The sequence below is a fragment of the Staurois parvus genome, unplaced genomic scaffold, assembly GCF_062004578.1.
Source record: "Staurois parvus isolate SC_StPar_1 unplaced genomic scaffold, SC_StPar_1.0 ptg000772l, whole genome shotgun sequence".
Lineage (NCBI taxonomy): Eukaryota > Metazoa > Chordata > Amphibia > Anura > Ranidae > Staurois > Staurois parvus.
The window spans coordinates 1,496,099-1,510,323 of NW_028318568.1; the positions used below are offsets into that span (position 1 = coordinate 1,496,099).

Below are 14,225 nucleotides of genomic sequence, written 5' to 3' on the forward strand. Positions count from 1 at the left end.
GGCCAGTGTTTTTCAACCTTCTTTCATTCAAGGAACCCTTTAAAATTATGGATAGTCTCAAGGCACCCCATTCTAAAAAGGTAAAAAACTATCTACACACATCCACACAAGTGGTACACCCACTGTTAGAGGCGATTTATTCTTCCAAAGCAAATATACCATTGCACACTGGTACTGACTAGTATTCCAGTGTGTCTTTCTCTCTGTGCTAATGTGACCCCAGTGCTGATGGAGAGGGGCAAAAAAGGATGTTTTGCAGGCACCCAACATCCTCCTTGTTAACTGATGTCATTGGTTGTTAGGATGCTGGCAGCTAAAAGGTCATAAAAGTGCACAATGAAAACCTGTGGATACAAAGCCTTCCATGACTGGGCAAGAGGAGAGGAGGGACTGGCAGAGAGGCTGTAAATGATCCTGCAGCTGCTTTATCAGAGACCCAAAGGTCCAGAACTGGAGTTATGGAAATATTTCGATACCTATACTTCTGGTGCTAAATAAAAATGCAAATAATAAAAGAGATAAGTCCACAAGCAGGCATACAACTTGTTGGAACTAGCCCCTCATAAGCTAGCAGATTTTTTAATTAATGTAAATCCTGAAGTTGGTAAATTTTTTACATTGAAAAATAACCCTAAATCTGCATGTTCTTTATACAGTGCTTGTTCACTGAAATTATGTATACATGTGTAGAGACCCCAAAAAAAAATGAAACACAACTCCAAAAATTCTTACTTTCAGCCTGGCCTCCACAGATGCTTTCTTTCGAGCCTCTCTCCTTCGATATTGCTCTACTTTATCCAGTTGATCAGGCCTCTGTAGCATTCCTGCTACACGCTGAACTGCAGTTGCCATTGCCTCCTTGTCTGGCTCCTCCATTCTCGCCTGTAACAAAATTGAAACAATATTTTAAAAGAGAATCTGTAACTTTGGTCTATCAGGAAAAAGCCAAAATTTCAGTTTTGCATTTTGTCTTCTTTAAAGCTGGCAGAAGTATGGTCAAACATTATTTTTAGCCTTTTCACGTATGTAATAGGTTAGCACTAAGGATGTGAGCCCCATCTCTGGCTGCTGCAGGTTTTGCTATGTGTCCAAAATTTACTCAGGCATCAGCCTGCTGATGGCACCAGCATAAGGAGCTGAGACATGTAGTTTTGGCTGCATTCCAGCTATCACAGGAAGTTACACCTTCTCTATTCATAAAAAGCCTTGCATTCTTTTCAATGAATGCAAGACGTTTTGTTAACAGGTGGTTAAGTTATTTGTGACAGAAGAAGTGTTGTGCGAACAACCAACAGTGGTCAGTGTACTGCAACTGAAACTACAACAGGGGTGTGGAAATGTTTCAAAAAACTACTTGTCCAGGGACTAAATCGGTACACCAATCTATTTGTCCAGATGAAAAAAAAAGTCATTTTAACCAAAACCGTAATTAAATCAGAGGTGATTTTAGGACTGTTTTAAAAACATAAGTGATTTTATGGCGACTTAAATGTGTAACATTTTTAACATTGCGCTTTTTTTCTCCCCCAGCCTGTCTCCAGCACCACATCCGGGGACTAGCAGAGAGGAGAGAGACCTTGCAGTGTAATGAGCACCGATTGGCTGCTCCTCAGGAAAGGGGAGTGTCGGGCTTATCCTTTATCCCTTTCGCTGCCAGAGCCGTTTTTTGCACAGGATTAAAAAAATCATTTTAGGCCTGAAGATTACATAAACCCCCCAAACATTATATGTTTTCTGAAATCAGAGACCCTAGAAAATAAAAGTGGTAGTTCCCATATTTTATGTCGCATGATATTACTGCAAAATTTCTGTAAAAGTACGTTCATTTTACGGCACAAAAAAAACAATAACTGACCCTATTTTTTGAAAAATATAAAAGATGAGGTTGCATTGAGTAAACAGATATCCAACATGCCAAACCTTAAATTTGCGTACGCTTGTGAAATGGCGATGATTTCAGTACCCTAAATTCTCTATAGGTGATTCTTTCAAAGCCCCTTATAGGTCATCAGTTTAGTGTTACGGAGGAGGTCTGGTGCTAGAATTATTGCTCTCATCCTAGCATGCGACATGTGTATCGCAATCGACGTTTACATGTGTAGGCGCCCAAGGTGTGCTTTTATGTTTGTTCGTGCGCAATTGTGGGGGATCATTTTTTGGGATGTTATGTGCTTAGGTGTAACTTTCATTTTTTACAATGAATAAATATATATTTGCACTTAATTTTTTTTCCATGACATAGGGGACAAAGTACCCTATTGTGAGGATATTAGGTGACAGGTTCTCTTTATTGAGACATCTGCATGTCTCCCCTGTACTACACTGAATGTAAAGCAGTGCACATCGCAACGCATAACATTTAGTGAATCTCTCACCAGGGACCCGGAAATGACATCATAACGTCACTTCCAGGTCAGGACAAGAAGGAGAGGGGTGTGGAAGCTTCCGCTTTCCTCCCTCCACTCTAGCTGACAGCAGTGAACCGGCCCACAGATGGGCAAGCAGAGCCCAGGAGATAGTGGGCAGGGGGAGGTTCACACGAGAGGACGGAGAGACTGGCACTGTGTGGAAGCAATCGGCGGCTGTGCTGCCGCCGATTGCTTCCACCTGACAGGTGAGCCTGCTACTTGCCCGCAGCAGGGCTAAAAGGTAAAAAAAAACTACCTGCCCAGCGCCCGGATCTACATGTCCCGGGCGTCGGGCGATAGGAATTCAACATCCCTGAACAAGTATCAATGCCAGATGTTTGGTACCAACAGAGGACATCTGCATTTGTAAAAGTAACATACAGTATGTAATAAACGCTGCAGCAGCCAGGGATGGGGCACACATCTTTAGAGCCAACTTATTTTTACTGTGCCAAATGGCCAAAAATTGTGTGATTTTCCCCTATGTGCCCCTATTTAACCGCCACCTGCCCGCCATATAAGAAATGACGGGCGCAAGGCGGTTCTCTCGTTCTGGGAGGACCTCCTCCCACTCCCACGGAAAGAGCCGATGACGACGGCTCTGTCATGTGATCAGCTGTGTCCAATCACAGCTGATCGCATGTAAAAAAGGAAATGCCGGTTATCAGCATTCCTCTCCCCACAAGCTGTCATGCTGACAGCTCGTGAGGAGAGGAAAGCCTGTAATCAGCATTACTCAGAGTAGACATGTACACTGATCATCAGGGCATTGATGAACAGTGTGCCCTGATGATCAGTGTAGCCCCATCAGTTCCACCTGTCAGTGCCCATCAATGCCACCTGTCAGTGCGCAATGCCACCTGCCAGTGCCCATCAGTGCCAAATCAATGCCACATATCAGTGCCTACCAGTGCACATCAATGCCACATATCAGTGCCCATCTGAGCTGCCTTTCAATGCCACCTATCAGTGCTACCTATCACTGCCAGTCAGTGCAACCTAACAGTGCCAGTCAGTGCCACCTAACAGTGCCATATATGAATGCTGCCTTTCAGTGCCCATCAGCGATGCCTATCGATGCCCATCAGTGCCACCTACCAGTACCTCTTCATTAGTGCCGCCCATCAGTGCCCGTCACTGCAGCATTAGTGCACATCAGTGAAGGAGAAAAAACACTTATTTACAAAATTTTATAACAGAAACTAAGAAAAAAAATATTTTTTTTCAAAATTTTCAGTTGATTTTGGTTTGTTTAGCAAAAAATAAAAAACCCAGGAGGTGATTAAATACCACCAAAAGAAAGCTCTATCTGTCTCAAAAAAATAATACAAATTTCATATGAGCACAATGTTGCATGACCGCGCAATTGTCATTCAAAGTGTGACAACACTGAAAGCTGAAATTTGGCCTGGGCAGGAAGGGGGTATAAGTGCCCTGTAGGCACATGGTTGAGCTTATTTATGGTTATTTTTTAGTAAGGGGAGGTGGTTATTAATCTTGTTTAAGTTCCGACACAGACTGTCATGGAGCTTACACAGGAATGAACAAGGCAGCAGCAGAGAACAAAGAAAAAAGATATCAGAAAATGAGCAGGTGACTGAATGAGTAAAGTGACAGATTTATTTTACAATGTTTCTAAACCCAACAAAAAATGGATATAGTTGTGCTTACCAGCCCCTAGATGTGGTGGGTGCATGTTTTCAGGCTTCTTTTGAGGTATGAGGACTACAAAACAACTACAAATGACTGTCTCATCTCCATAACATGGGGGGGGGGGGGTTCTGCACAGAAGTAAGCTGGGAAGGACTGTTGACAGTACTTGAAATTTCAATGAAAAGTTGTCAGCTCACTACAGAAAGTTAGGTTTAACTGGAATTCTGGCAGGATCCTAACTAGATAAATGAATAAGTACATGTTTCCATGTTCCCCATGCCAAAAAGACATTTATTAAAGCCCTCTTTCTGCATTTGTAGCACTCTGGAAATCACTCTGATCTTCAGTGGTAAGTTGCAGAAAGACCCAAAGATTTGATTGTCCTGTGCCCTTTGCCTATGTTATCCCAAACTATTTAGCTCTTCTTCTTTCTATCTCAGACTAATAGGTCAATTAGTTCTCATGCTGTAGTTGAGAAAACAAAAGGAGTGAAGTTAAAAAAAAAAAAAAGACAATAGGCAGATGTGTTTTCTACGTACAATAGGATAATAAAGGAGAAGTTCACCTTTGGGAATATTTTACATGTTCCAGCCATTTTTAGGCCATTTTTTGGCGATCCAAGCCCTCTGTGTGACAGCAGTACAAGAAGAAGTTCCCTATACTAGCGGTTACATTTTGAAAAGGGTGTGGATGTGTGGGGCTCCACCCAAGCGGCCGCGTCATTCATTCACAGAGTTCTGTGAATGAATCAACTACAATGACAGATATCCTTTGTGGCTGTCGGCTTGTATTTCTCAATTAACTACGGAGCTGTTGAGCGCTCTAGAAGTTCATTGATTCTTACTGTCAGAGTGTAACTGTGGGCAGACAACTTACACCAACAGTCTGCAGGAGCCCTGCATTAAACCCGTGATCTACTGATCGCTGATGCAATGCTTTCCAGGCTCCTAAAATAAATATATTTATATAGTAAATTTTAACCTACAAAAAAATGTGCATTTAATATTTAAATTTTTTTAAAAAGGTATAACTAAAAGGCAAACCTTTTGTTTTTAGTTTTGGATAGAGTGGACAGCCTTCCCAGAAGAGTTGAAACTGTTATAGCTGCAAAGGGTGGGCCAACTCAATATTTACCCCTACGGACTAAGACTGGGATGCCATTAAAGTTCATGTACATGTAAAGGCAGGCCCAATACTTTTGGCAATATTGTGTGTATATATATATATATATATATATATATATATATATATATATATATATATATATATATATATATATATATATATATACACCGTATTTTCCGGCGTATAAGACGACTTTTTACCCCTTGAAAATCTTCTCAAAAGTCGGGGGTCGTCTTATACGCCGGTAACGGCATGCTGACACTTTTTAGGGGGGCGGTGCCGCCGCCGCCGCCGCCCCCCCCCCCCCCCAACAGAAGGGAAACTAAGTACAGGGGTGGGCAGGGGCTGCTGTCTCTTACCTGGCTCCGGTCCCACGACGATCCGGTCCAGGAAGCGCGGCTGCTCCTTCCTTCGGTTCGTCCACTGGATGTTCGCGCGGCTGCTTGGCTCCGCCTCCTCACCGGTGATTGGCCGCCAGAACTGTAGCTCAGGAAAGGCACACAGGCGGCCAATCACCGGCGAGGAGGCGGAGCTGAGCGGCCCCGCGAAAATCGAGTGGAGATGCAGGTAAGTGTGCCGTGCTTAGGTGCTGCTGCAACCACATATGCTGGCTGCAGCAGCACCGTACTGGAACAGGGGTCAGCAAGTGTCAGTGGGAGGAATAGTGCCCTATCGTTGGTGTCACTGATACCAATGATGGGGCATTATTCCTCCCACTGACACCAACGATGGGGCACTTTTCCTCCCCCCCACTGACACCAACGATGGGGCACTATTCCCCCCCCCCACTGACACCAACAATTGGGCACTATTCCTCCCCCCCCCCCACTGACACCAATGATGGGGCACTATTCCACCCCCCACTGACACCAATGATGGGGCACTATTCCACCCCCCACTGACACCAACGATGGGGCACTATTCCTCCCCCCCCCCCCACTGACACCAATGATGGGATACTATTCCTCCCACTGACACCAAAGACGGGGCACTGTTCCACTGACACCAATGATGGGGTGCTATTCCCCCCAATGATACTAATGATGGGGCACTATTCCTCCCACTGATACCAATGATGGGGCACTATTCCTCCCACTGACACCAATGATGGGACACTATTCCTCCCACTGATACCAATGATGGGGCACTATTCCTCCCACTGATACCAATGATGGGACACTATTCCTGCCACTGATACTAATGATGGGGTGCTATTCCTCCCACTGACACCAATGATGGGGCACTATTCCTGCCACTGATACTAATGATGGGGAGCTATTCCTCCCACTGATACCAATGATGGGGCACTATTCCTGCCACTGATACTAATGATGGGGCACTATTCCTCCCACTGACACCAATGATGGGGCACTATTCCTCCCACTGATACTAATGACAGGGCACTATTCCTCCCACTGACACCAATGATGGGGCACTATTCCTCCCACTGACACCAATGATGGGACACTATTCCTCCCACTGACACCAATGATGGGACACTATTCCTCCTACTGACACCAATGATGGGGCACTATTCCTCCCACTGGTGTGCACTGGAAGAGGGGTAGTCTTATACGGCGAGTATAGCCCAAACACTACATTTTAAACAGGAAAAGTAGGGGGTCGTCTTATACGCCCAGTCGTCTTATACGCCGGAAAATACGGTATATATATATATATATATATACACACACACATACACACAGTATATATAAATAACCTTTTGATCTGAGACAAGAGAATGTGTCCCCATGTATTAAAAGAAAACATTTAGGGCACCATTGTGCCAATAAAAACAAGGTGATTCTCATGATCGAAGTCAGGTTCACACTGAATAAGACCTTGAAATTGTATTCTTTTCAAAGTCGGATGTTGGTATGACTTGTAAGAAATCTGTGCGACTTCATGTACAGCTGTCTATGCAAATCACACCCAAAATTGCCAATAGTGCAGGAACTGATTTCAAAATCGGTGTGACTCCAATGGAGTCAGAGTCACACTGTTTAGAACATTTCCATTGCGAACAATAGGGTGGTCTTGTCATGCGATTTGACACTGTCAAATTGTATGACAAGTCACACCAGTGTGAACCAGGGCAAAATGCTCTTATTTTTACAAAATGTCATGTTGCACTGCTCTGCTTTGAAGTGTTGGTTCTGCCAATACACGTAAAGCAGTGACATTCTAACCGACCCCCTCTACTCTTCCACCTCCAAAAAATATTCCTAAGGTTTTCCAGCAAAACTTGCCACTTGTACATTCTCAGACTTCTTTCATAGGGTGGATACATTTTACATTCCCTGTTAGCTCACTATCTATTTAGCCAGCGCTTAGACTGGATTTATCTTTTGTATAATGCGTTTTAAGATAAATGGAAATACATGAAGCCACAAGTCCGCCTGAATCAGAAAGATTGTTAATGCATGTTGATATACATTAGGATGCATGTTAATGTACATTGAAACATATTTTGATATGTTTTTATTGACGTCAATGGACAATATCCGGGGAAACAAACAGACACACACTTTAAAGCCCCACTCTGGGCCAGTGCTGGATTTACCCATGTTGTGGAGTCCACCAAACACTGCATGTATTAAACCACCATATACTCAGGAGGCATTTACACCTGAGCAGAGTGCTTTTCAGGAGTTTTTTATTTGAGCTTTTTTTTTTTCTTTAGAGTTTTTGCAACTGTATACAGGCCTATTATGCCTGAAAAACTGTTCAAATCAACAGTTTTCAGGCAATTCCACTGAAGTCTAGAGGGCCAAAAACACTCTATTTTGCACAAAAGTAGCTTCCCCCCAGCCCGCGCCCCCCCCCCCCCCATTCTCTCCATCACAACTAGCAACACCACCATCAATCCCACCCCACACGCCAAAGTCCTGGGTGTCACCCTGGACTCAAACCTTTCCTTCCAACCTCATGTCCAATCACTATCAAAGTCATGCAAGCTCCACCTTCGCAACATCTCCAAGATACGTACGTTCCTCACCCCAGACACTACTGAACAACTCGTACACTCCATCATCATCTCACACCTGGACTACTGCAACTCCCTTCTCACTGGCCTACCCAAACAAATGCTATCCCCACTACAATCTATTCTGAACTCAGCGGCTAGACTGATCCACCTCACCAACCGCTCCACATCTGCCTCCCCCCTGATACTCAAATATTACCCTACCCGTGCTCTTTGCTCCTCACAGGACCTCCTACTCTCCAGCTCCCTAGTCTCCTCCTCCCACGCCCGACTGCAGGACTTCTCCAGGACTTCCCCCATCCTCTGGGACTCCCTACCCCAATCCATCAGACTGTCACCTACCCTCCTCACCTTCAGGCGCACCCTAAAAACCCATCTCTTCAGGGAAGCCTACCCCACCCTCACCTAACAACCGATCTCCTCCACTCCTCCTACCACTCCATCCCCCACAGCCACTTCCTCCTGTACCACTATCCCCTGCCTCCTAGATTGTAAGCTCAAAAGAGCAGGGCCCTCGAACCCCTCGTGTATTGTATTGTACTGTTTTGTCTCATGTTCTGTCCCCCGCTAATGTACAGCACTGAGCAAACCCTTTGGCGCTATATAAACCCGGTATTATAATAATAATAATGTACTTTTTAGAGCATGAGTGTTCAACCCGCGGCCTGGAAGCATTCAGCATGAGGCCCAGGCAGTGTTGTCAATCGCCAGTAAATGTCCGTTTCCTCCGTTGTCTGTGCTGCCTGGATTTTTTTTTTTTTTTTTTAATCGCTGCCTGCCACCACTGATAGTTCTAGTGGTTGGGTGCCCAGCGTCCTTAGCAACCAACCACATGCTTGCTCTGCCCCACTGTTAGAGGAGCAAAAAGACGGAACCAGAGTAAGCAGTGGGGACCTGTCACTGTCCAGCTACGAGTGAGGGAGCTGGCCAGAGGTGTACAGACAGTGCTGGAACCTGGAGGACAGAAGGAGGGACAGGAAGGTAGGAGGCGGCCCAAGCAGAAGAGGCACTTGGAGGGAGCTCCCAGAGAAACAGCTGAGAGGATGATGGCACAGCTGGAACTCAGGTGGAGGAGGTTGGAACACTGATATAGAGGGAAAGAGCATGGTGCTGGTGGCATGTGCCAGCGAATGAGGATATGAGGAAAGGCTGCCCGGCTACAGTGGCGGAAATCTCGTCATGCTGTGTGTCCTGAGCTAAGGAATGGGAGCCTGCTATGTTGGGATTTGTAGTGCCATAGAGAGTCTCTCCCTTCCCCCTCCCTTCACTTTCCCAGTCATTCTTTATGGCATCCCCACACATCTAAAAATTAAGCACATTTTCAGGCGTGGGAAACGACGAGAAACTGCATGGTGGAAAAGCACCATGTGATTTCTCAGCCACTGGGGTTCAAAAACATTTTATTACTCAGATATTTACTTTATCTATATCAGTGACTGTTAACTTGTCATCGGCCCAACTTTTTCTGCTTGTCATCTATTCTTAGTGTATTTTATGTACAGCCCAAGACGATTCCTCTTCTTCCAATATGGCCCCAGAAGGTTGGATACCCGTTTTAGAGCGACAGGCATTCAGCTACAAGCAACAAACCGCTCACATGGGAACAGGGACTACTGAGTAAAATGGGTTTTTGCTTGTTGAGCGTTCTTGTGCTACAAGCTACAAAACTCTCAGGTGTGAATGGGGCCTGATGGAACTAAACACACACTTACCCTATTCCTTAGGCCCCATTTACACTGTAGCATTTTGATTCTGCCCGCAATTTTAAAAAGCTTTGCTAAAAAAACAATCTTAACAGCATGTTCAGTTGCCATTCATTTTAATGGCACCTAAAAACTCAGGGCAGTTCTGCCACAATAAATAGCACTGCAAACCACAGTGTGAAGCGTGTCACCCAAAAGAAGCCCCTGAACTTCTTTAGGGCGACAATTGCCGCAGAAGCACACCGCATTTTAAAATGAACGGCACCTAAACATGTTCTTGTGAAATTTATTTTAGCAAAGCTTTTGAAATCATGAGCAGAATTGCAGCAATTCAAAACGCCATAGTGTGAATGGGGCCTTACTCCGATAGGCTTCTTCCTCTCTTTTCAACCAATCCCCCAAAGCGTCTTCAGGATGACTATGAGGGCCCACCCACATTCCACAGCATCATGGAGCAAAGGAGAGCACTGACTGCCAGGGGAGCAAACAATAAGGGAACCGTACCTCTCTGCCCCACTGTAGTATGAACAGAGCACATAGAAAACAATTGTTTTGTGTATGCCCTCAGAGGTTTGAGCTTTTCAACTGCAGAAAATCAAAGATCTTCACACAAGAGTGTATAATCCCTTATTCCTTTCCCTTCTAGCCAATGGTAGGAAGGAAAGAAATACCCATGCATTGCAGGGAGATGCAACAGTTTGGATATATCCAACACCATCCTTCACTTGGGCTGTTTCAAAACAGAAACCTAAAACCATTAACTTTATTTTGGGGGGGGGGCAGCTTTTCATTCATTTTCCACTGAAATCAATGGAAACACAAATCACAACACATGTTGACGTGCATTTCATGCACTACTGCAATGCATTTTACATTGAACACAAACGGACTGATGGCACCCATTAGTGAACAGGAATGTGCCTGGCGTGCATGGATTCACACCTATACATTTTGAAACAGGCATAAAGCATAGATAAATTCAGTCCAAGGCAGTGTTGACAGACTTTTGTTTACCGCAGAACTGCTTCTTTCCCCAAACAAGTCTTTGGCCTTGTTTGCACATGGGGGAAATAATCTATGCCCTGTGTGAGAGCCATGTATACTCGCATGGGGATGTACAGGTGTTCTGTGCATCCCTTTACAGGCAGTCCCACAGCTACCAATAGGGAAGCATAGACACAGCCACTGCTCCCAATGTGACATGTTCTAGGGTGCATTTGGGGCTGTGTTGCACTGAGAGCAGCGGCTGTGTCCATGCAGCCACTGCTTTCCTATTGACAGCTATGGGACTGCCAGAGCAACAATGCCCTTATGCAGATTCATACATCCTGTGTGAACATCCTTTAGGAATGCAGTCTGAAGCACGGCCAATACACCTGTCAATTAATTGTGAGCCATCCAGAAGGTTATATGGTAACCCATCTCAGAAGTATCTCAAACAGATGCCTAAAGCAGCACAGTGGCTAAATGGTTAGCACTTCCGCCTGGCAGTACTAGAGTCGTTGGTGTGAATCCCAACCACGGCACCACCTGCCTAGAGTTTGCATGTTCTCCCTGTGCCTGCGTGGGTTTACTCCGGTTTCCTCCCACACTCCAAAGACATGCTGGTAGGTTGATTCATGTCCAAATTGGCCGTAGTATGTATGAAGGTAAGTTAGGGACCTTAGATTGTGCACCCCTTGAGGGTCAGGGACTGATATGAATGTAAAATGTAACAAGACCTCCTTCTCTCTAGTTCCCTGGTCTCCTCCTCCCATGCCCGCCTCCAGGACTTCTCCAGGGTGTCACCCATCCTCTGGAACTCCCTGCCCCAACCCATCAGATTATCACCTACTCGCCTCTCCTTTAGGCGCACCCTGAAAACCCACCTCTTCAGGGAAGCCTACCCCACCCCCTGCTAACTTGCCGACCTCCTCCACTCTTCCTACCACTCCATCCCCCACAGCTTTCTCCTCCTGTACCACTATCCCCTCCCTCCTAGATTGTAAGCTCGAAAGAGCAGGGCCCTCAATCCCCTCATGTTTTGCATTGTATTGGTATTGTTCTGTCACGTTCTGTCCCCCTTTGTAATGTACAGCACTGAGCGAACTATTGGAGCTTTATAAACACTGTATAATAACAATATGTAACGTGCTGCGTAAATTTACAGTGCTATATAAGTACCTAAAATAAATAAATAAAGCCACTCAAAACAACTCCAAAAGGGGCACTAGGGAGGATTTACTAAAACTGGAGAGTGCGAAATCTGGTGCAGCTCTACACAGAAACCAGTTTCCAAATTTCGTCAGAACTTAAAAGGGGGTTGTTAAGGCTGAAGGTTTTTTTTACCTTCATGGATTCTATGCATAAAAGTAAAAAAAAAAAAAAAAAAAAAAATTTTGCAGCAGTGACCCCAGCCCCCTCAATACTTACCTGAGCCCCATTGAGATCTAGCAATGTGCATGACAGCCTCAGCTGTCCAGAGTCTGTGCCTCCTCATTGGTTGAGACAGCAAGTGAGAGCCATTGGCTCCCGCTGCGGTCAATCACAGCCAGTCAGCCAATGGGGGGGGCACAAGCCATGGCACCATGTGTGAATGGACAAACAGAGCAGCGAGTGCCCCCATAGCAAGCTGAACCTTTAGTAATGCTTTAAATGGACAAGCAGACGTTCGATTGGTTACCATGCAGCGCTGCACCAGATTTTGCACTCTCTGGTTTTAGTAAATCAACCCCATTGCTCGCTTCACTCGTGTGCGTTTTACATCCAATAATACACAACACATAGGTGTAAATGTGACCTAACTGAAGTAGATTTGGCTGCACACACATTAATACAGCATGTGACAAAAATGCGTAGGCACAGCATAACCATCTGTATCAAGAGGGAAGTCCAAACCCCAGCTGGGTCCATTCATGTACCACAAGTCGCAGCACTCTGTGCACTACCACCAGGACGCAGTATAGCCCGATAATAGGCCTGACGTTTACCCATAAACAACCCTCCCCCCTTCCCAACACAACAACAGCTTGCATACCACTTCGGATGAAACCGGAAGGTTATATGGTAACTCAGCAATACACTTCCTTAATGTCTGCCCCGCCCCAACCCCGGAGTGACCAATCACTGCAACGTTTAAATGTCATACAGGCCTCTGTGGATCGCAGTCCTCTGTGGATCGCTCTGTGATTTGTGGGAGAGAAAATCCTGACCAATGAACGACGTAGGCGAAGTGTTTGCGGTGTGGGACGCTGGGAGCTCGTTAGAAGGCATGCAATGCGTGCCTCCTATATTACGTGGGAAGGGCTGATGTAGGCTATGGAAAGAGGGTGGAGGTGATGTGGAATTGTGTGCTGGCCGGGGTTTTCTCTCTTCCAACGAGACTGTTCGAGCATTCCAGGAAGAATCAGGGCTAGACGTGTTTATGTATTCTGTATATTGTAGCAGCAGTATATACAGGCGGAGAGCAATGATACAGTATCTACCTTCCAGCTGTCCTTCATGTGGAACCAAATCCAAAGTTGTCCCACTGGTCACATGACTGTGGTGATTCCCATTTAACTGTCCCAAATGTTATTAAGTGTTCTTGCATGGCGACCACTCCGTTATCTCACATATATATTATTATAGCCACATTTACCACCCTAACTCCTCCCACAGTTTTTACACTACATAGTAAGATACGGAAACATGCGTTTTGTTCCCGATTGGTGTGCTATTACTTTGTGGAACGTTTCACCAAATGGGTCACGAAATATCGGCGTTTTTGTGGTGAAATTGGTCCCTTAGGAATGAATGGCGGAATGTTCAAAACTAGAGTGGGAGCTGACAAAAGCTAGAGTGTGAGCTGAAAAATCAGGACATGATTTCTAAACTGCCATCACTCCCTCATTTTCAAGCCACTCCACCCAGTTACTCCGCCCACTCCAGTTGTAGACTACTGGTGGAGGCAAGAACACTTCACACAATTTCCCCAGAAATTGTAGCTTTTCTAGTTAAGTGTTCTTGCATGGCGACCACTTATTGTTATCTTACATATATATTCTTATTATTATAGCCACATTTACCACCCTAACTCCTCCCACAGTTTTTACACTACATAGACAGTAATATACCGAAACGTGCGGATTGTTCCCGATTGGTGTGCTATTACTTTGTGGAACGTTTCGCCGAATGGTTCACGAAATATTGGCGTTTTTGTGGTGAAATTGGTCCCATAGGAATGAATGGCGGAATGTTCAAAACTGGAGTGGGAGCTGACAAAAGCTAGAGTGTGAGCTGAAAAATCAGGACATGATTTGTAAACTGCCATCACTCCCTCATTTTCAAGCCCACCTACACAAATCTTATATCAAAACGTTCAGCTATCCC

The 14,225-nt window shown here is 45.2% G+C and overlaps 1 protein-coding gene across 1 annotated transcript in view; it reads right to left on the bottom strand.

Annotated features, from left to right (window-relative positions):
• The window catches only part of EXOC3 (exocyst complex component 3), a 79,871-nt gene extending 66,855 nt beyond the window's left edge, over positions 1 to 13,016 (bottom strand). The window contains exons 1-2 of the mRNA XM_089654523.1: positions 12,892 to 13,016; positions 733 to 882 (exon numbers count right to left, since the gene is read on the bottom strand). Coding sequence (XP_089510649.1) covers positions 733 to 876 — 144 coding nt within the window. The 5' untranslated portion in view covers positions 877 to 882; positions 12,892 to 13,016. The remainder of the gene's footprint in view (positions 1 to 732; positions 883 to 12,891) is intronic.
• Positions 13,017 to 14,225: the final 1,209 nt, after the last annotated feature.